The sequence below is a fragment of the Pteronotus mesoamericanus genome, unplaced genomic scaffold, assembly GCF_021234165.1.
Source record: "Pteronotus mesoamericanus isolate MK-2021 breed Mesoamerican mustached bat unplaced genomic scaffold, CSHL_Meso_final contig_121, whole genome shotgun sequence".
NCBI lineage: Eukaryota > Metazoa > Chordata > Mammalia > Chiroptera > Mormoopidae > Pteronotus > Pteronotus mesoamericanus.
Window position 1 is genome coordinate 4,761,163 of NW_026555046.1, and position 23,604 is coordinate 4,784,766.

The following is a 23,604-nucleotide window of genomic DNA, read 5'->3' on the forward strand; positions in this document are numbered from 1 at the left end:
TGTCAAAATGAAGGGTTTGACCTCGTAAAGAAAGATAATCAGGAAATACTGACAGATTTTTTAAAAGCCCACGCTTCCCTTCTTGCACATCTTCATGCTATGTGATAACATGCTCTAAACAAGCTTTTCAAGGACATTGTTAGGTACCAGTGCTAAATGGTGATGTATCGTGACAGCTGCTACTGGCAGAGGTTGGAGAGGAGTGGAGGAGGGAGACTGTGGAGTTGCTTGCCTGACCAGTTCCAACTATAGCTCAGTCACACTGTGATGTTCTCATTTTAAACAAAGATACTATTTGAGTAAATAGACTGTTGTACTAGTTTTATTCAAAAGCTAAAATGATCTTTTAAAAATAGCTCTTTAAGTAGTACTGGGAAACACAGGATGAGAACATTTACTAAATTAAAAGAGAACTAGCTCTTAATAACCATGAATTTTGTCTTCTAGCTGATTCTACTGAAGTTATAGAAATGGGTTAGGGCCTGTGTATCACAACCTTCCTGCAGATGGTGGCTCATGATTTCGGTGAGGTCTGCACACCTTGTCTGAGACTAAGTTCATTGCAAAAATAAAAAAGGCAAAGGGAAAACATAAAGGGATTAAGAAGGTTGAGAACATGAGGAAATTAAAGGAAAACAGATACTTATTTCTTCCTGGTCAAAGCCTTGTCTCTGAGATGCCAGGGGGGCTAGGGAAGAACCTCCTCAGGCTTCTTCAACTCCAGTGCCTTATTTATAACCTGGATGGTACATGCTGCAGTAACACAGAACAAACTGGTGAGCCTTTTATTAAAGGTAGCTTCTAGTTAAACATGCATCTCTTGATCGTGCTAAAATTGAATGCTGCTGAACAGAAATGTCAATGAAACTTGGTCTGTCTTTTTGGCTTTTGATTTTGAATAAACAATAGATATGACTGTCTGCCCAATATTCATTTGAGCCCCAGAAAGAGAATGTCTTTGGAGAAAGTTGCTGTAATATTCTGACATTCTTCCTCCCCCATTTGAACTACATGAGGAGAAGATAGGTCCTTCTCATCTCAAGCCTAAGTGAAAGGGTTTTTGTGTGTACACACACACACACACACACACCCCCGCCCGCCCCCCCGCCCCCGAACTTTTATTTGCTCTGGAAACTTGGGGGAGGCCTCACTTAAGGAGTGAGGAAGATCAAGAGGGGAGGGGCTGACTGAATGGCCCTAGATGGACAGCACTTCCTCCTACAGATAGACCAAAGATACCACTGGTAGGAGCAAAAACAGGGAGAAAAATGAGCGTCATGTGGAATACTGAAAGAGAGGTATTACCCTAATCAAAGGAGCTACAGCTGATGTTCAATGAGGAAAATATTTTTTGGAACCATTAAAGAATCCCATGAGAGAATGTGTTCTTCCTCTCCCAAAGACAGAGACCCGTCAATCAGAAAGAGGGCCAGTGCCTGCTCACAAGGTCTAGACAAGTACAACTTATTTGGCCCCTCACCACTCTTTCAGTGCTCCAGCTCTAGCCCTGGAGGAGCCAGAAACCCTGGTTGAAAAAAAAAATACATGCAGGCCAGTGAAACAGAAAAGGAACAACCATGCCCCTTCTCTCCTCCTTCCTAGGATTCTGGCCGGAAGGAAGCCCTCACTGGGGGAAGAGAATCTTGAAGTGAAGTTCTGAGCTTTGACGATGACTTGTAACTAGACATTTTAATTACTGAAAAGAGATTTTTTTTGTGTGACTAAGCATATCTGGAGGACTTCTAATTTTATTTATTTTTTTAACTTTTGATTTTAGAGAGAGGGGAAGGAACAGAGAAAGGGAGGGAGGAAAACACTGATGTGAGAGAAAAACATAGACTGGCTGCCTTCGGTATGCACCCTGACTGGGGACTGAACCTGCAACCCAGGCATGTGCCCTGACTGGGAATCAAACCATCATCCTTTTGGTTTGTGGGATGATCCCTAACCAACTGAGCCACACCGGCCAGGGCATGTGTCTGGAGGACTTTGAAAATATCTAATATTGTTTGGAAAAGCCATGGGAACTACTGGGATTCCATTCAGGGGCAAGGGGAGAAGTAGCCACTAAGAAGGGTTTCAAGAACAGTAAGCACAAAACTAAAGTTGCCTAGTATCTGATTGAGTACTCTTCAGATGTAGCAGTTGCAATTTTCATTTATTGATTTGAGAGAGACAGACAAACATTGATATTTGCCCCATTTATGCATTCATCGGCTGATTCTTGTATGTGCCCCAATGGGGGCTCGAACCCACAACCTTGGTATATGAGGATAACATCCTAACCAACTGAACTACCCAGCCATGGCTACAGTTGCATTTTTTATTGTGGTAAAAGATACTTAACATAAAATTTACCATTTTAACCATTTCTAATGGTATAGTTCAGTGACATTAGGTACATTCACTTCATTGTGCAACCATCACTACCACCCATCCATAAAACTTTTTCATGTTTCTAAACTGAAACTCCATATTCATTAAGTAATGTGTAATTGCATTTTAAGGAGTACATAAAAGAACTCAGAATAAGGCCTGGTTCTGGCTCTTCTACTTTTATTTATTTCATGTCTGATCCTCTTCTTTTTGCACGTGTAGAACTGAGTTTCTGACTACATCGTATTTCTTCTGCCTCAAGAATTTTCTCTACAAGAAATGTGAAGTAAGCTTGCAGGTAATGAATTCCCTCTATTTTTATCTGAAAAATTATTTCTCTTTAACTTGTGACGAATGCTTTTGCTGAAATAATTCTGAATTGACAGTTTTTTCCTCTAACACTTTAAAGATGTTACTTCATTATCCTGCTTACTAATTGAGAAATCTGCTGTCATCCTTGTCCCAATTCCTCTGTTGGTAATGTGTCTTTTTTTCTGGTTGACTTCAAGATTTTTTCTGTCCTTGGTTTTCAGCAGTTGGAATAGTATATACCTTGGGGGGGGGGTGGTGGTGGGTGGGGGTGTGTGTGTGTGTGTGTGTGTGTGTGTGTGTGTGTGTGTGTGTGTGATGTTGGGTATTGCAGAGCTTGAGCTTCTGGAATACATGGTTTGGTGTTTGTCAGTGATTTTGGAAAATCCTTGGCCATTATTTCTTCTGCCTTTTTTTTAACCCCCTCTGGAGATTCCAGTTACTACATGAATGTTTGACCACTTAATACGGTCCTCCAAGTCTTGGGTGCTCTGTCCCCCCGCCCCCCGTCACATTTTTATCGCTTTGTTTTCAGTTTGAGTTACTTTTATTGACTTATTTTCTTGCTCATGGATTCTTTAATCAACCGTTTCTAGTCCACTGATAAACCCATTATAGGTATTCTTCACCACTCTGCTTTATATTTCTTAAAGTATTCATGTGGCTCTCTCTTATAGTTTCTGTCTCCCTCGAGAAATTACCTATATGATTTTGCATGCTGTCTGCCTTTTCCTTTAAGCTCCCTGTCTGATAGTTCTAATAACAGAGTCACATCCGATTCTGGTTCTGACGATTGCTCTGTTCCTTAAGGCTATGTTGTTTTTTCCTTGCTTTTTTAATGTCTCATAAATTTTTGTTGAAAGCAAGACATGTTGTATGGAACAGTAGATTCTGAGATAATTATGTTCTATGCTTGGGGATGAGAACACCTAATCTAAGTCAGGAATTGGGCACATGTAAATTCTGTTCTCTGCTTGGCTATGAGTCTCCCAACTTGGTTTTGGGTCTTCTCTTTGTACAGCTTGCCTAGTTGTATCCCACTGTCATTTCTACTCAGTGTTTCTTGGTCTGTTGACCGGAGAGTTGGGAAGAAGGTCACTGGTGTTCTGATTAAGGCTTGGTTTTAGCTGGACACTGTGAGGATGAGTTTGGTAGCGTGGTTTTCCTCCAGGTGTCATGGAATGTTAGGTAGTTCACATTCCTGCCCCTTATCCAGGGGTAGAACTTTGTTTTCTCTTGTTTTCCTTCTCCAGGGACAGTGAGTATCCCCCAGTGACCTCAAGATCCATTTGGGTTGCCCTTCCTCATGAAGATCAAGGCTTTGGTTTCTTAGAAATGACAGGGGAGATGGGTCAGAGTTGAGTTTCGGTGGTGGGTGTCATTCCACTCGCCTAGCTGCAGGGAGATCCCCAGTGTACCAGGCTGCAGTTCTGTGCCCTTCTTCCTGCAGATGCAGACTTTAAATCAGAAGGAGAGATAGAGGAGAGCATCCAGTGGGGGTTCAGCAGAGGCTGCTATTCCACTCCCCAGCCAACACCACAGGAGAGGTTTCTCAGCATGTTCCCCAGTTTTCCTATGAGCACTTGGTGGAGGAAAAGCCTGGAAGACAGCACAGACCGCCCTGTGTTTGTGGTGCCCTCCTGTGAGTCCAACATTTGCCTTTAGCAATTCATTGCAAGTTTCTAGTGGACTCTTTTCACTGGTTTATATGGTTTTTGGTGGTTCCCATATAAGCAAATGCTCATGTCTTTTTTTCTTTCTGAAGGTGCCTCTCTTCACATTTCAGGTTAATTAGCTGCTCTGTGACTTCAGTTCTTTCATGAGTTTAATAAAAGTAGTTAATTTGCTGTTTCTCCAGCTTTCTCCCTGTTGTAGGAGAGGGAATAATGCTCCTTCAAGTTCTCTGCCTCCTGTAGCTTTAAGCTGAAACATTGTTTTAATAGCACTTTACCAAGTTGTCTGGGTCCTTAATCTCCTCTGAGCTACACAACCAGCCTGGGTAAAGCACATGATAGGTGCCCCAGGCAGAGAAGGAAACCACTTAGAAAACTTACTATTTACTGTGCTGAATAAATATGCTTAATTCTTCATTTTCAAGTAATCATAGCTATCATTAGGAACTTCTAATTCATTTAAGAGTGGGTTCCTACTACAGGCAAAAACAAAGTTTATAATTTTAGATGCCTTTGAGTTCCCATGAAGACATGAATTTTCCATATGTAAAATTACTGCTCTTATTCATTTATGGACCCTAGAAATTGCTGGCTTTTTATTAAAAAATATAAATTCCTGCCCCTTATCCAGGGGTAGAACAATTCTGAATTGACAGTTTTTTCTTCTAACACTTTAAAGATGTTACTTCATTATCCTGGTTACTAACTGAGAAATCAAGGCATTGAATACAAATTTAAAAAGTAATATGTCCAGTACTTGAAAGTATATGTCTTTAAATATGAAATGAGTCAGTTTTCTCATGAAGTTAAATTTCCAACAAAATGATTCACTTATTGCGATTTGTTGATGAGTGCTATAAAATCATAGAGAAATGATCTCATTCTAACTGAAATTAAATCTGTACATGAATGAAAAATACAATTTGAAAAGAAAGACAATCCTTCATACATGGTAAAGGAATGTCACTCTACTTCCCTTCATGTGTCCTCTTTTAAGGCCACATGGAGGCTGAGGATTTTGTGAACGACATCGTAGAAGACTTCCACTATTTTAATTCATTGTCCTTTCAAGCCCAAGTAGACTTCTGAGTATTATTACATTGCTCTCCTCAGTTACATAAGTCTTTATGTAGAAAGGATTTATATTGAAGTGGGAGGGTTCTATGTCATTTGCCAACAAGCAAGAGGGCTGTTACAAGCAATCTACCAAGTTTATTTCAGTGTGAAAATACTGCTGTAAGTTATAAGTTATGCATGATTTTTAATCCTTTGTGAGCTTTCAAAAGGAGTCTTTAGAAACATAGTAGACTATGACATATATTATAAAATTACTTTGCCTTGTAACCTGATTCATAATTAGGTTTACTTAGTATTACCATATACTTATAAAAACAACTTATAAGCATAAGCTGACATAAGTGAGCATAGTTTTATAATCAACTAAGAAGGCAAAAGAATTTAAATAAGCACTTTAACTGCACTTAAAGTGATAAAAAGCTATCAACCACCTATCAAACAAATGTTCCACCAGGGGGTGTAGTCTGCATTTATTCCCTTTGAAGCTACTTAGTGTGTATATCTGAACAGTTGTATAAAAATAACTATATTCTTATAAAGTGATTTATAAGGTCCCATTGGCTTTCATTTTTATTCCAAGGAAGCTTTTCCCTTTATATTTTATTATTATTGTTTGTCAAAAAAGCTCTAAGTGGTTTGTAACACTTGTTTTCCTATTAATGTTACTTTTTTTCTGTAAGCAAATATCTAGAATCTTTAGGGGAGTTTGCTATGAATCCTAGGTTAATCTTTTCCTATACATAGCCAGGAATCCTTTAGCAAAGGAATTGTTTCTAAGCAATAAAGATAATCCTACAAATATCCTACAACTAAAATTTATAGATTGAGATTTCTAAGATTTCAAATTCCTCATCTCTAAGGAATTTTAAAACACTTAATTATCCTAACAACAAGAATATATAGCAGCTAATAGTCATCAGTTCCAAAATAAAATGCTTATTTCAATCAGACACTTAAAAATTGGTTTACCTCCAGAACCCCATTTGATGAATGAAAACGTTTTGTTAGGCATGTTGATTTACTAAGACATTCGTATTCACAAATTTATCCAGCCGTATATGATACAACCATATCAAATAATGAATGAGGACAATAGCTTTGTTTCCCTTTGCAAAATGCACAGTATACCGAAGTCTCTATTGGCTCAGTGTCACCCAGCCACTCAGTGGCAGAGCTGTTGTTGAACACAGGGGTGAAAACTCACATTCTTACAGTGAGCGGTGCTTCGGCTTCTTCCCCCTAGCACTCACTCTTGGTGTCTCTTGACTTTCCACCTTTACCTGCCCCTCTCCTGGGGATAAGGACAGTGTTGCCTATAGTTGCCCTTCCTAGGGCCAATACGAGCAGGAGCAGGAGGCATCCACCGGAGGTGTCAGTAACCCAGGGCTCCCTGGAAGGCCGCATAACACAGGCTGATAAAGAAGAGTCCAGTGTTTCAAGATGAAGTACCCAATAACTAGGGTATACAACAGTGCACAATCGAGATCAATTGGAGTCAGTCTGCAGGAATCCATCTTCGATCTCACTCCTTGCAAACCACTGGCAGCTTCTCATCACAGAAGCAACAAACACAGTCATGATACATCACCTAGTTTCCTCAAGGCTGTGAGAAACAGGTGGTGTTAACACAAGGGTCTTGCTGCATCTCCACAAGAAGAACTTGCCCAGTATTCCATTTTGAAAATATTTAAATTTAAAAAAAATCACACTGTGTTGTGTTTATAAACTTGGGCTCTGAAGTCTGTGAGACCTGAGTTTAAGCCCTAATCAAGTCTCTTAATTGTTGTGTGTTAGCCTCTCTACATCTCAAGGTCTTCTTCTGTAAGATGGAAATGACACCATATATAGGGTTATTGTGAGGATTAAAAGAGATACTAGATGTTACGAGCATAGTAGGCTATCAATATGAGTTAAACACTGCCGTCACTGTTGTTTCTGTTGCTTCAAGTCATGGAGTTTGCCCAGTCCAAAGAGGCTGTTCAGACCCTTTGACTGCAAAGAAAGGGACGTTATCATGCACTATTGATTTGATTGGCTCTTGATTATTTTTAGTGATAAAAGATCCAGTACACATTCTGTGAGGGACTCAAAGTGTTCCCAGTGCAGCTAAGACAGTGGCAGGTGGAGGGCAGGGTCGGGTGAAGAAACACATTTTAAAAATTGCTCAAGCCAAAATTATCACTGATCTGATTTTCTAAACATTTTTCTAATTCACCAAACATTTTGCTCACTGCCTTTTCATTTTTCCTTCATTTGCATGTGCTTTGCTTTTGATGTGGCACACACTTTAAAAATACATTATTAAGCAGACAAGCATGTCCCCCCTGGAGCTGGCACTCTTAACAAATCTCCTTTTGTGTTCTTTTGTGTTGAAGTGATTAATCATTTCAACTACCCAAGGTTTGCTGATAGTTTGTCTAGATGACTCCAGTTACCACGACCCCTCCTCCCATACCATCCACACTGTTTTAAACATGTTAGGAATCTGCTCTTGGGTTTTTATTCATATTACAGTTGGCCCATTTCATACAACAATAACTAGTGAACCTCCCAAAGAACTCAGGGTTCATTTCTTGCCTTTTTCCGGAGTCTGGAGTTGGGGTATGTGTGGAGGGGGTAGTGAGAGACTTCAGTGAAAAAAACAAGGAAATAGAAAGCTAAAAAGTCAGAATGATAAATGCTTATGTTACAGACCAGGGGAGAAGTTTTTATCTCACTCTCTGGAGAGAACCTGTTGCTTTATTGATTTATCTTTCTGTGCATTGTCATCTTTACTGTATGGTGGTTGAGTTTTTCCTTCTCCCCTTTCCTTTTCCCCTCTGGTTATCTGGAATGGAATTTTCAAATGACTTTCATATTCGAAGCTATCTTTGACTCAGCAGGGTCTTAATCTGTAATTTGGTTTCCAGAGAGGTGGTCTGGGTAGGTTTTGGGGCACTGGCCATTTTTAAGAAACTGTTACTAATATTTTTAGCTAATTTTAAAAGTTCTATTTTAAAGAGCTTATTCTTCCCCATCATTGCCTCTACAAATACACATTGTTAAACTGGACTCAAAGATGTTTTTTAAAAAGAACAAAAATACTGTTAGGTCACAAGTTACTGTCAGAGAAGGGAAAGCTAAAATAGCCTATAAAGTAAATACATAGATACAACTATTTTGATAGTGTTCCATCAATTAATGTAAAATCCTGGGGTGATTTCCTAAAAAAAATGTACTTTATATATAGAAGTAAATCTACATTTGAGACTATTAGAAGATATTTTACCAGTAACTGAGTGTACAATAAATTAGTATATAATAAATCAGTAATAAGCATGCTGATTTGAAGATTTTAAAATCAGGTTTCAGGAGCCGAATCAATGCTCACAGAAAAATACTTTAAAGAAAGGAATAGAATATAAAATCCTTAATATGTTTAATTCCACAGAATCACAAACCTCTAATTTAGAATTAAAATAAAACATAAGGCACCAAGATACAAACTTTGTAAAGAAAAATTTGTAATGACAGTGAACTGCCCAAAGATTACAACTTCTATAACTTTCTAGGAAATTAAGGAGAGATTTTTATTTTTTCAAGTGGACGGGCAGGGGAAGAGGAAAGGGAATTATAATAAATAAAATAAATCACCTAGTTTTAGCATATGACAATGATTTTCAAACCTAATTTCTGGAGACACAGGAAGAGGTGCACCTTTCCTGATTTCCATTCAGAAAGTAAAGGCGTTTAGGAAAGCAGTACTTGGTAGAGGCATGGTTTCCAGAGAGTGGAGGCACTGGGCAGTGGGGCTGTCTGTAGCACTCCTGGGAATGCATGAGGTTCATGTGGACCCAGGAATGGAGCGATGCATGAACAGGGCAACAGTTCATGTTAAAAAAATAGTTAACTTGGGAGGTCAAAGAATGGCAACACTGGGTTACCTATTCTGACATTATACACTGTGTAGATAGATAGCTTTAAAAATCAGAACAAAACAACATGCAGGTAAATATGCGAGCATATTCTAAAGGTTATGGAAAATGTCTGTTCCAACCCCTGCATTTTAAAAATGCTTATGTTTCACTGCATCCAACAGCCATAAAAACAAAAGAGTTGCACAACTATAAATCAAATTTATCAGAACTTATAAAACAATATATAAATGAAATAGCAAAAGAAAAATTGGGTTACTAAGTTTTTTAAAGTTATAATACTCCAGTGTAAGAACTAAAAACAATTATGTCTTATTTCATATATATGATTAATATATAGATGGTCTAATTTTTCAAGGCCTGTATCTTCGCAATCCTCAAATTATCATTTTGTATCTTAGAAATTACTTTAAACTTCCCTTTGTAGGTACAATAGTAATTTGCAGCAAAATGGTATAATTCCACAACCCTCAACTTGAAAAAAATGACAAAGGATTGTGTGTGATTTTGATAAAAATAATACTATTTTAAAATGAATGTCTTGAGTTGATCAGTTTGGATAGATGTGTTTTAACTATTCCAAGAATTACTTTACACAGAACATATTAGCAGTGGAAATAGCTTTGACTTCCAGCCCTTGATTCTACAACAGCAACATGGTAATTAACCAAATTATCCCTGTGAATTTATTATCTTGATTCTTCAACTTGCACATTATACTCATTATCTATCAAAATGAAAAACTCAGGCTCATGAAAGATAATCAGAGTACAAGTGGCAGATACAAGAGCTCTGAGCTTTCCTCATGCGCACACCAGCAAAAGCTGCCTGACTCCCTTTCATTCCCAGCCCTCAAAATGTGAGGAAGTGGAATAGATCCCTCACATTTGTGCCACTGCTGAGGTGTTCTCATGCTCCCAGGTAACACCACAGCCTTGGCAGTGTGTGGGGAGCTGATGTTTTAAATAAATACCACCTCAACCTTTTTTGTTGCAGGACTGGAAGGATGACAGGGTGGGGAGCAGGAACAGACATTGAGCAAAAGGTCAAAGTCATTCATTCTTTATTTTTCATCTACTTATTCAGTATTTATTAATATTAAACATCTATTATATGCCAGTCATTTTGCTTGCCCCTGGAGATAGGCAGTAACAGCCTAATGAGGGTAAGAAAGACCATTATGACTCAATAAGAATAAGAATAAAGGGTGCCTGGGAAATATCAAATAGGAACATTTATTAAGTCAGACTTGGGAATCAGGAAGGTTTCCTGGAGGGACTGACATCCAAAGTGAGGCTTGGAAGATAAGCAGGAAACAGCTGAATTTGAGGTCAGGCATTGACAGAGCATGTTCAAAGGGTAGGGAAGAGCATGAGTTAAGCTCAGAGGTAAGTAGGGACAAGTGGCACCCTGCTTCCAGAAGTGTACGATGGGGTGCGAGGTGGGCACTAGCAGAAGACAGGCTGCATGGCACACAGGGCTGTAGCATGTGTGGCTCTGCAGACACATCCCAGAATGTGACTCTACCCTGAGCTCAGAGAAGTCATTCAAATGTTTTAAGTAAACATGCTCTGGAAAGCTGATTCTGCCTTTAAGGTGGAGAGCTGGCTGGAGGCAAACAGTAGGCTGTAAGCCAGAGAGGCGGTCTCAGAATAATCTAGGTGGGAAAGGATGGTGGGATGAACAAGAAAGCTGGCATGCAGATGAAGAGAAGTGGGCAAACTTGAGGCAGATTCAGATGACAGAACTGACAGACATGGTGTAGAACTGAATATGGCAAGTGTGAGGGTGGAGAGTCTGACACTTGAGCAGCCAGGTGATGAGGACAATCCACTCTGGAGGACAAGCCCGAGTAGGGGTGAGGAGACCTTGGGGTGGAGACGTCCATGACACACCTGAGTGGAACAGTGGGGGAGCAGCTGGAGAGGTGAGCATGATACTCAGAAAACAGAGCTGGGCTCGAGATACACACTCTAGCCCCCATCACGGCACTGATGCTGAGAGCAGCAGAAACTGCAGCTTGTTGGGAGATAAGAGAGACAATCCCAGTGGCTCAGGAAGAGTTACAGGCAGAGGAGATCAAAGAAGAAATGACCACCAAGTGGGGAACAGACCCAGGGGAAGTGTTGTGTCAGAGATGCCAAGACATGAATATTTTAAAGCAGAACCTGTGGTCAGCATCATCAAATGCCCATCAAGAGATCACATGAGGAATGGTCTCTGTGCTTAGTGACAAGCCAGCTCGGGGTGGTGACATGGAAAAAGTCATTTTGGAGGAGTAAGGAGAAACCAGATAGTGGTTGATGAGGAAACAGAAGTGAAGGGACAGAGGGACTCTGGCCAAGGAAGTCTACTTTGGGAGGAGGAAGGAGTGACAAGGAATGCAGCATGGAAGACTTCTATTTTTAAAGATGGAAATAAGGTATCCATGTTCAGTCTGAGGACAAGAGTTATAGAGAGAGTGAGGCCAGAAGAGACCTGGGGAGAGGAGGTGCTTGCAGCTCCTGCGGTGGTACAGGGGTGGATGGCGCTCCGAGGAAAAGGCACAGGGACTCGCCCCGAATAGGGGGTGGAATGGGTCCTGAAATAGGAAAGAAGGAAAAGAGGGTGGAGGAGATTCAGGCCCATCAGCAGACTGGAATGTGGGAGCTCCAGGAAAGTGGTGTCTTTGTCTGTGTGTTCACTGCTGTCCTTCAGGGCCTAGAACATAGCCTGACCCTGAAGGAATGAAGGCAGCAGGCCCAGGGCTCCTGCTGGGGAGCCTCTATGTCCTCAGTGACAGGAGGGAAGGAGGGGAAGCTGCCAGAGGTATGTCACAAGCAGGGATGGTTTGACTAGGCCAGGCATTCTCACCATATGAAACTGGTGTTTGGGGACAAAAAGGTCTCATTCTCTCTGTATAAATACAGACACACATGCCATACAGAAACAGATGTATAGTATGTCTGTGGTACTGGAATGTCATGGACAGCGATTAGGAAAAGAGTGTCTAAAATGGTTCCTTAGGGGCTGATAATGAAAAGGTTGTGAGACACTGGCAAAGGTAAAATACCTACAGTCAGTGATGATGCCTGGTGAGTACCACGCCTATGGAGAGCTACAGAGAAAATAAGACGCACTGAGGGAGATGGAATAGCCCAGCTACCATGATCCTGCCCAGGAAGTGGGATTAGGCATAAATGACTGGTCACAAATGGCTGGTTGCCTGAAGGGGCCCATAACCCAGTCCCCAGCACTGGCTGGTAGAGAGAAGGTTTAATTAGTCTATCCCAGGAGTCCTGGAAGGACTCAGGGCTGCTGAGGACTCTGAGACTTAACAAGGGACCAAGCACAATGGTGCCCTGCTAACAGAGAGAGACCAGAGGTACTGTCAATAGAGGGACCTGGCTTAGAGCATGGCAATGCCTCGTGCATGGCTGTGCCGGCCACAGGCTGAAGCTGGGAAGAAAAGGATGTGGTGATCTTAGGGAATCTGATGGGACAGTGACGGCACTGACAGGTCTTGATGACTTGTATTCTAGGATCTGTTTGTGAGGACCAGCTGCCTGATAGAATTTCTAGGTCAGAGAGAGAACTGAAAAATGCAGGGCAGAGGTGAAGAAGGTCACAGGGTCCTTCACGCTAAAAATATTCTAACACAAAGGCTTCATATACACACACACACTCCAAAATACTTCTGCAAACAAGTAGAATTATATCTGCCTTTATATTTTTAGTACTCATATCATTTCAACAAATATTTTAATATTTTATGCTTCTTAATTAGTACTCTAAAGTATTCTTTATTAAAAGACCTCACATAAAATACTGCATAAATCGTTTTCAGTTCTGGTATTTGTTAGGTTGGTTCTATTAAACACACTTAGCAAAGGACATAAGCAAGTTGGCTGGCTAGTAATACATATTAGCATCTCACTGTAGGAGATAAGCACTTAAAAGAAACCCAAATTAAATGTCCAAAACACTGAAGGAAAAAATTGAAAAGGATACAGATAAATGGAAGCATATACAATGCTCATGGATTAGAAGAATTAATATTGTTAAAATATCCCTACTACTCAAAGGAATATACTGATTCAATGCAATCCCTATCAAAAATACCAATGACATTTTTTCACAGAACTAGAACCTATAGTACTATAACTTATATAAAACCACAAAAGACCCCAAAATAGCCAAAGCAGTCTTGAGAAAGAAGAACAAAGTTAGAAGTATCATGCTACCTGATATCAAACTATACTACAAGGCTATAGTAATAAAAACAGCATGGTACTGGCATAAAAACAGACAATCAATCAATTAAACAGAATAGAGAGCCCAGAAATAAACCCATGCCTATCAGGTCAATGAATCTATGACAAATAAGGCAAGAATGTACAATATGTCAAGACAGTCTATTTCATAAATGGTGCTGGGAAAATTAGACATATACATGCAAAAAATTTAAATTAGACCACCTTCTTATACCATATGCAAGAATAAACTCAAAATGGATTAAAGACTTAAATATAAGACCCAAAACCATAGAGGAAACCATAAGCAGTAAAGTCTCTGACATTGCTCTTAGTAATATTTTTTCTGATATGTCTCCTCAGCAAGGAAACAAAAGAAAAAATAAATGGGATTACATAAAACTAAAAGTTTTTTGTACAGTAAAGAACACCATCAACAAAATGAAAAGACAACCTACTGAATGTGAGAAGATATTTGCCAATGATACAATCAATAAAGGATTAATATCCAAAATATATCAGGAACTTATACAACTTACCATAAAAAAATCTGATTAAAAATGGGCAGAAGACCTGAATAGACATTTCTCCAAAGAAGACATACAGATGGCCAACAGAAATATGAAAAAATGTTCAACATCACTAATCATCAGGGAAATGCAAATTAAAACCATAATGAGATATCATGTCACACCTGTCAGAATGGCTATCATCAATAAATTAATAAGCAAAAAGAGGAACAAGGGAACCTTTGTGCATTGATGGTGGGAATGTAAATCAGTGCACTGACTATGGAAAACAGTATGGAGGTTCCTCAAAAAAATTAAAATGACAACTACCATATGACTTAGCAATCCTACTTCTGGTCATTTATGCAAAGAAATCTTAAACAGTAATTTGACAAGATAAATACACCAGCATGTTTACTGCAGCATTAGCATTATTTACAATAGTCAAGATATGGAAGTGCCCACTGATAGATGATTGGATAAAGAAGACCTAGTAGATATCTACAATGGGATAGATATCTACAATGGGATATTGCTTAGTCATAAAAAAGAATAATATCTTACCATTTGTGACAGCATGGGTGGACCTAGATGGTGTTATGCTAAGTGAAGTAAGTCAGACAGAAAAAGACAAACAGTATATGAGTTCACTTAAATGTAGAATCTAAAATACGAAACAAACAAACAAGACAGAAACAATCTCATAGATACAGAGAATGAATTGATGTCACCAGATAGGAGAGAAGATGGGGAAATGAGTGAAAAAAGGAAAAGGGATTAAGATGTATAAATTGCTTGTTATAAAAATAGTCACAGGGGTTTAAAGTACAGCATAGGGAATATAGCCAAACATAGGGCACTACTTATTGGGGTGATCACTTCATAAGGTATATAAATGTCTAATCAGTATGTTGTATGCCTGAAACTGATATAATATTGTATGGCAACTACAGCTGGAAATATTTTTTTACACTTAATCATAGCCAAAAGGCCGAGAAGCGATGAAAATATTTTTTTTTAAAGTAAAGTACATCCTTGGGGGAATATATACATTTGAAAGTATTATTAGATATTATAATTTTACATGTATTAATATTTTCAAATATATAAAGTAAAATAAAAACAGTACTGCAAATGGTAAACCTCACTCATTATTAGAGACAAGAATTTGCACTTTTTGTCCTAACATGATCCAACTTTAAGAACTTATTTTTCTGAAAGCAAAGGCTTGCTGAAATATAAACAAACAAAATAGTGTGAAGATTCCGTAAAACCTAAGTGGAATATACACTGTGTTGTCCAATGGACCACAGGTGCTCCATGACAGTAAGGCGACTGTCTCTCCACTTCTGTCACACCCTCTGAATCCCTGTGTTGTGGGGGCTAGACTCTATAAACCACCTTTCTAAGGACTGGCACTGAAAGGAATGTGCCCACATTTTCTTCCCCACATTCTCTTTCTAATTCACTCATCCCGCAAGCCTCTGCTGGGTCCCTCCTGTATGTTTACCAGGTGTTCTAAGGCACTGAAGTAAATCAGTATCTATTTTAGTTAGATTTAATCTTATTACTTCTTTGTTTTGTTGACATACCTTGCAAGGCTAGAGCAACAGAAAACACAAAATAATCAAGTGTTTTTAATGCCTTGGTCTTCAAATGTAGTGCTGAAGTTCTTCAAGTATCTTCACAAGAACCTGCGAAGCTGTGTCTCTGACATTACCAGACACCTGGTCCATCATGCACTCTGTCTGGCAACATGCTCTCCTTGCACCCTCCCAGTATCTGCGGCCTGGGTGCAGGAAGGGCGCTCAGCACCACTGGCTTCCATCGTAGCCAGTGGCATCTAGTTTTGGTTAGCACTTTACTTGTTGTGCTTCTTCCTTTTTTTCCAGTGACATATGGACAAAAACCCATGAAAATGTATTGATTGAGGTATCAGAACTCACTCTTTAGGGCAGAAAATATATTCCCATTGACCTTCAGCTACTTGGGCTGCTAACATTCCCTTGGTCTCTATCCCCATATAAATACCTTTGTGATTTCTCATGGTATAGGTTAGAATGAGACAGGGAAATACAGAAAGGCAAAGCCATTCATTCACAATGGAAGCTTCAGCACCTCCAGGATTCCTGTGGCCATACCCTCAAAATGTCTGGGCTCAGAACAGACCCTGAATTAGACTGGCCTCCTGCTCCAGCTCTGTTAGAAACGGAACACCTCTAGAGTCACTACAAAGTCTGTAGAGTGCAGTCAAATGGCCCAGAAACACAGGGGCAGGCTGTGGGATACCCTCACAGGCGCTAGGGCTCCCTAGCAGGCAGAAGTGGAGCCATTCAAGTAGGGTCTTTGGTTTCAACCAAAAGGACAAATATAATAACATCTATTAAAATGCAAAAAGAAAAATCAAAACAAAACACTACCAAGTGAAGCTCATTTGCCTTGGAGAAGTCTTGTAGGTTTTACTCTGTGAATTTCTCTAGACCTACGTCCTGTTCACTTTTGCTTTGATTTTATTCTACTATGACAAGCAATGGGATATACTGATGGGGCCCCTCTATAATTATACCTGGATTGATTTTGCCATTTGTGGGCTTCTCTTTGTTACTAGTAAAATCTTTACTGTCTTAACAAGTGAAATAAGTTATAAAGAAAAAACCTGTCTGGTCTGAAACAGGGGAGGTTTGGCTAGGTCTGGCTCTGCAAATGACCCATTTAAAACAAGTCACCTTTTCATTCTCTAGTTTCTCTAGAGTGGCTAACACTTTCATTTGAGTTAAGGAGCATGTAGACACTGAAGCACAAGGTTCCTCTCGGTCCACCATCCAAGGTCTGAACACACGGTGGGCATAATGACCTGCATTTCATGTGACACTCTTCTCAACTCTCTTCTCACTTACAGGGCTCACAGGGTCACATTGGAATCTTGTCCAAGAGGTACCTTAGCTTCTAGAAAACCTGGGAAAAGGAGTTCCCTTTATTTGTTGGAAGTCCGTTCAATTACTATGTCAGAAAATTGATTTGGGTCTCCAGAATTTAAACAACTACCAGTTACCCGCTTCATATAAACAGAACTGCAACTCTACATATTCGTTATCAATATTTCGCAGGACTCTAGCATTAATGACTAAAGATGAAAGTCAAGAAGGTAATCTGCTCAGATATTGCACTGAAAGTGACTCTAAATTCATCCCTTAAGTCCGAACCAGATTCTCTAACACTGGTCTCTTATTACAAAGGCTCACTCGTTACGCATGCTGTCCCTCAACAACTGCCATCTAAACCTGTCTTGCATAAAACCTGTGCATCCTAGGATCCAGCCCTGCACAACCCCATGAAGTTGTAAGTGGATTTTATTTGCTGAACAAATGTTAACACCATTCTATGTTAATGGATAATGCTACAAAAAAAGCACCTAGGACTGGAGCCCTTAGGGGTGAAATATTGTGTAACCTAGAAAACTGTCTGTTATAAACATATGTCAGCCATGAGGGCTTCCAGCCCTTATTACCCATCTTCATTGAACTCGGTTATAATTTCTCCCTCGGTTAAGTGAATTTTGCAATAATACACAGATTTATTACGTTCCAGGGTTAAAATGCTCTGAGAAAGAATAAAAAATAATTATACTTTATAACATAATGCAATATTTAAATGACTTGAAAACAGTCACCTCAGCAAAAATAAGGGAAGGGAGAAAAAAAGAAGTTTAAGAATAAGATTGGTAACACTGGCCATTTTACTTTGTGAGTTAGTTCAAGTACACAAATGCATGAGCTGGCACTTTTGAACTTCATAAACATATAAAAACAGAAAACCTCCCATTCACAGCAAAATGCCTAAGTGGTTTCATCAATGAACCAGGGAGTAGGGGGAGGTGATGGGGATTGTTGCTTTTTAATTTAATAAAATACCATAGTTGTTAAGAAATAGAGAGGATGTTGGTGCCAGATGGTGCTTGTTAAAATCCCAACTCTACCATTTACTAGCCCTGTGACCTTGTGCAAGTTGCATTTAACTTCTTGCCTCAGTTTCTTCATCTGTGAAATGGGGATGTGAACAGTGCCTCTGTCTGGGCTGCTGTGATGGTTCAATGAGTTAACACATGCAAGGAACCTGTGTCTCACACTCCATAAATGTTAGCTCTTCATCATTCAGTAGTTGTTACTGTATATAGGATTTACTGCAAATGAAAAAGGATCTGAATAGAAACTATGGCCCTTCTTCACCAGACATCTCTGAACTCACTGACCCCATTTTTTCAAGCCTGGATTCTGCCCAGTCTGTCCACAGAACAAACACTCAAGTAAGTCACCAATGACCTTTTTGTCATCTGTCCAATCAATTGGGTGGTTTTCCATCCTCGTCTCTCTTGTCCTCTTGGAAATTCTGAGCATGTTGAGCTTGAAACTCTCTTTCCATGGAGTCTATGACTTTTCACTGTCCCAAGTTTCCCTCAGTGTCTCAAACCACTCCCTCTCACCTTCATTTGCCACTGGATTTTCCTCTTCCTGACCTTTGAAAGTTGGAATTTAGACTCTGATTGCTTCTTGGTTTCTAGTCTCTCTCCAGACAAATTCACTCATTTCTATGGTTTTATTACCAACATACTAATTAATCCAAAATGTAGGTCTGCAGCTCAGACCTCTGTTCTGAGCTCCAAACCCATGTATGTTCATTTACATTCTCCATGTTACTAGAATGTCTCAAAAGGTACTTCAAACTCAACGTGTCTAAAAATAACTTGTGATTTCCTCTCTAACCTCAAAACCAGCATCTCCCTTAATGTTCTCATGTCTGTGAGTACCCCAGAAAGCATCCCCCATCTGGACATAGGCAGTAGCCTCCCATTCCTTTTCTTTCCTCTTCCTCTGAATCCATTTATTCTCCATAACAGCCAGAGTGGTGCATTTAAATTGCTAATCAGATCACATCCCTCTCTGCTCACATCCCTCACTGGCTCCCTGTGCTTATGGGATCTTGAACATGGCTGAGAACACATAGCATATTTGGCTTCTCCCATCTAGCTTTATCCACCTGCTTTCTAGCCACTCTGGCCTTCTCTAGCATTTCTGAGTATCTAACAAGCCAAGCTCTTCCCTTTCTTCTGCTTGGAACCCTGATCATTCTTCTCTTTAGGATGATTTCCTATTCATCCTTCAATGATCAGTTCAAATGTCATTTCCTCAGAAAAGCTGTTCTTGATCTGAAACTGGGTCATGTACCCTACAGTAAGTGAGCTCTCATAAAACCCTAAGTATTTATCACAATTAACATTTTACTTTTATTTATAAAATAAAAAACAAAAAACTTGGTAGCTGTATATTTTGTGGGTTTCAAGAGGGTAAGGAGTCGTATCTGTTTGGCCCATCATTGTTCTCCCATGTGGAAAGGGCATGCTAATACGTGTTAAATGACTACCTCCATTTTCATCATTTTAAGGCTTTTTTTTTCATGACCCTGCTCTTACTCCACAACAAAAGGGAACCATCACTTAAATGTGATGGCTGCAAATAACAAGTACCTCTGGTGACTCTGGATCACGAGGGCAGAGAAACTGATAAGGAAAACTGGGCTCCGCAGAGACCAGCCATGGGAACCCTGCACTAAAAGGGCCAGTACATCATGTCCATGATTGATAGCAAATAGAATGTTTGTGAGCTGTCAGAATGATACTCATCCTTCTTCTTTAGAGGGGTCTTATCATCATTCACTCATTAATTTATTCACCAACAAAATTGTGAATTCTAAATTTCACACACTGAGGCCACAATGTAGAAGCAATACTGATGTGTTACAGACACACAACAAATACAATAGGCTGTAACTGAGAAGGAGCCCTGAGCTTGCATTTGGAGGGCAGGACATGCTGAGGATAAGAGGGGAAGGTGATCCTGGAGAATAAATGGTATGAGTGAGGCAGGTGAGAGTCAGAAAAACAGTTCAAGCAAAATGGGAACACTGATCCAGTCTTCTAGGAGCTAACTTAATACCTTAGGCTGACAGGCAAGGTGAGAGGAAAAGGCTCACCTATACAGTACTAGCACCACCAACACCTTTCCTCCAACTCTGTAGTACCTCGCAACCTAGACCATGCCTCTTGGGCTCCAGGAAGAGCAGAACTTACAGAGAGCTCAGGTGTCTGCTATTGAAGTCATCATCTCCATTACCCTTAACCTTGCTTATGCATATAAATCAATTATCTGGCTGGTCCAGGCTTTCCCTTCTGTTCCATACCCAAATAGAGGTGGACTGTGGCAGTGCCAGACCAGTCGTGCGATGTTCTAGGGGTAGCGTGGGAAGGTAGGAGTGGGCTAAAGGAGTATGATGCTCTCATTAGCTCTCTTAAGAAAAAGAAATAACGCTTTAAACTCTTGGCTGCAGCATTCAGTTTCATTCTAGGTGCATTTTACACTACTTAAACTATATCCTTTTGGTCTGTGAATTACTCAAGCTCTTACTCAAACTAACCTCTGTTAGGAATGTTGAGAAGAAAGGGCAAATGACAGATTTCTTCCATATCCTCAGAGAAGATAAGAAAGGATAAGAAAGGGTAGAGTTTTTTAAAATAGCAACACCACAGAGAGGATTGGAGTGTTCTGGCATTATCATTTTGCAGAGGTAAACATGGCCTAAACATTGAACGTTTGGACTCAAACAGGAAAGTATGCTGAAGAAGAAAAATATGAAGAGTGTATCAGCATTTTATATTATCTGTTCTTTGATCTGAAACAAAACTCCAGGACAGAGAAACATAGATTTAAAATACAATGTGTATTTTATTTAACATATACTTAAATTCTAGAAGAGAATATACCCACTTTGACAATTGTTTTCTATGTAAATCTCTGCCAGAAAAACAAAAATTAGTATTAATTTAACAATTCAAACTTTAATTAATTATTTTTGTCAAAAAAATATGCTACCCCTGAAAACAATGAGATGGTTAGTATAAAAGTTAATCAAATAATTATATTACTGTAATACACTAGAAATTCAAGAAAAAGTATGTGGGATGTCCAAAAGTTAGAAAGATATTCAAATAAAGGTTTTTTTTTTTTCCTTACAGGGAATTGCAAAACCATTTGGTCTAATTTGTCTTGGTGTTTTGCTGAATGTGGTATCAGCTTTCTGAGAAGTGTATATTACTAGATTATGTTCCTGAAAAAATTTGAGTGAGGAAAAAATGTGGGATGAAGATGACATCCTGATTTTAAGTTTGGATCTTCAGGAAAACACTAATATGATGCAACAGCCCAACCTAAGTGAATCTGGGTGTGAAATGGCTGATGGAAGACATCCACTCACAATGACATTGATGACAAGGACAGGTTTGCAAGAGTAGCATACAAAGTAATAACATGCAAAACAATATAGAAGTAAATTTTCAGACTCCGAGACACCCCTTTGTCAGACTGCTTCTGATTCTAATTAAGTTTAGAAAAAAAATTAACAAGGCAACCCTGCCTGAGTGGAAAGTACAAACAATTAAAAGATGCTTCTGAACAGTAGAATGATTAATGGGGGCATCCAAATGTGAGCACAATCATGTATTTCATCTCAATGCTGTTCTTCTGTCTTCCGGCTGATCACTGTAATGCAGTGTCACTTCAGCCCATGCAAATACACCAAACTGAGGTGTAGCTCCTAGATTTCTAAAAGAAGTGTTGTTTCATAAAGTATCATTTAGGCAACTGAAGTGATTACCCTCAGAAAAGGTAAATGCCAAACAGCAAACAAACAACAGGTTCCCTTAGACAATGCAGCCACATGATTCCTTTCTGTTTGGAATCTTTGTTCAACCAGTTGAAAAGATTTGTAAAGGAATATCCTTACCCGGATTATTTCTTCCACGCAGATGTTGGTTTCTCCAGATCTACTCTCCTGAAAGCAAAGGGAAAAAACAAATTAAGGCTGACAGTCTAGATTTGTAGTTATGAAGAAAAGATGACACGTAAGCTTCCAAAGTTAATAGAGCTTAGATTTGGGAAAATGCCTAAACTGGGACATGCTGATGAGCCCCTTTCCTTAACAGGACAGTTTGCATCACAGTATGACTGCTCTCCCTTCCCCCACTGTGCACTGCAGGGCCAGGCCTGCCAGGAACACCAGACACGCCCTGGAGCTCAGCTCTGGGCCATCCAACCACATTGACTGTAAGCTGGTCAGGATCCTAGGAGTAACAGTAAACGACCTGCCTATGACCTGCATGTATAAACTCTCTTTGCCTTGGACTCTATCAAAGCAGGGATACATGGCCTCTACTGCAATGTGGATGCAGTTTACCCTTCAAATACATAAAAATGGCTTTGCTGAATACAAGGATTGCTATGGCTTAAGTAAAATTCTCGTAATTCCACTGTCCTTAAAGCCTAGATTTACTGGTTTGACAGGCCAAAACCAAAGGCCCAAAGGAGAAGCATCCTCTCAACACTTGCACAACATACTGGATGTCATACTCCATAGCACCTTGTTCCATAACCCTCCTTGCCCTGTTCTGTGGCGATGTTACAGCCTCTGAGAAATGGTAGCTCCAGGTACAGATGATCCTGGGGAACATTTTAAGTTCCCCAGAGATGAGTGGTTAACCATTGGTTACACAGCCCAGAATGCAGGAGGTGATTTTGGGGAGACATGAAGGCAGCACATCTACACAGTAGGTACACATGCTTACTATGGTTCCAGGGAGATACTTCTCTTGGCCTTTTAATTCAACTATATTGACCACAACTCAGCATGATATCCTAAGCTTTCCTCACCCTGAATGGAGACCCCATGCCCATTAAGCAGGAACTCCCCTTTCTTTCCTTTTCCTCATCTCCTGGTAACCACTAATTTACTTTCTCCCACTATGAATTTTTTTTATTCTAGACATTTCATATAAATAGAATCATACAATATGTAGCATTTATGTCTTGCTGGTATTACTTAGGCTAATGCTTTCACGGTTCATCCATGTTGTACAATGCAGCGGTACTCCAATCCTTTTTGTGCTGAATAATATTCCATTGTAGGGCTATACCACATTTTGTTTATTTGTTCATCAGTTGATGGACATTTTGGTTGTTTCTGCTTTGACTCTTGTGATAGCACTTCTATGAACATTTGTGTACAACTATGAATATTTGCTAAACACTTGTTTTCAATTCTTCTGGGTATATAACTAGAAGCAGAATTGGTGGGTCACATGGCAATTCTACGCTTAGTATTTTAAGGAACTACCAAATTGCTTTCACACTGGCTGTGCCAACCATTTCACATTTCCACAAGCAATGTATGAAGGTTCTAATTTCTCCACATCCTCATCAACACTTATTTTCCAGTTTTGTCTTTGATAGTAGTCATCCTTGTGGGTGTGAAGTGGCATCTTATTATGGTTTTGATCTGCATTTTCCTAAGTGACTAATGACATTGGGCATCTCTTCATATACATGTTGGCCATTTGCTGCTTCTTTGGAAGAATGTCCTTTGCTAATTTTTTAAATTGGTTTATTTTGTTTTGTTTTGTTTTGTTGTA

The 23,604-nt window shown here is 39.6% G+C and overlaps 1 protein-coding gene across 1 annotated transcript in view; it reads right to left on the minus strand.

Moving 5' to 3' along the window:
• AFF3 (ALF transcription elongation factor 3) overlaps positions 1–23,604 on the minus strand; it is a 539,761-nt gene that overhangs the window by 241,008 nt on the left and 275,149 nt on the right. The window contains exon 7 of the mRNA XM_054586382.1: positions 21,924–21,971. Within this exon, the coding sequence (XP_054442357.1) occupies positions 21,924–21,971 (48 nt within the window). The remainder of the gene's footprint in view (positions 1–21,923; positions 21,972–23,604) is intronic.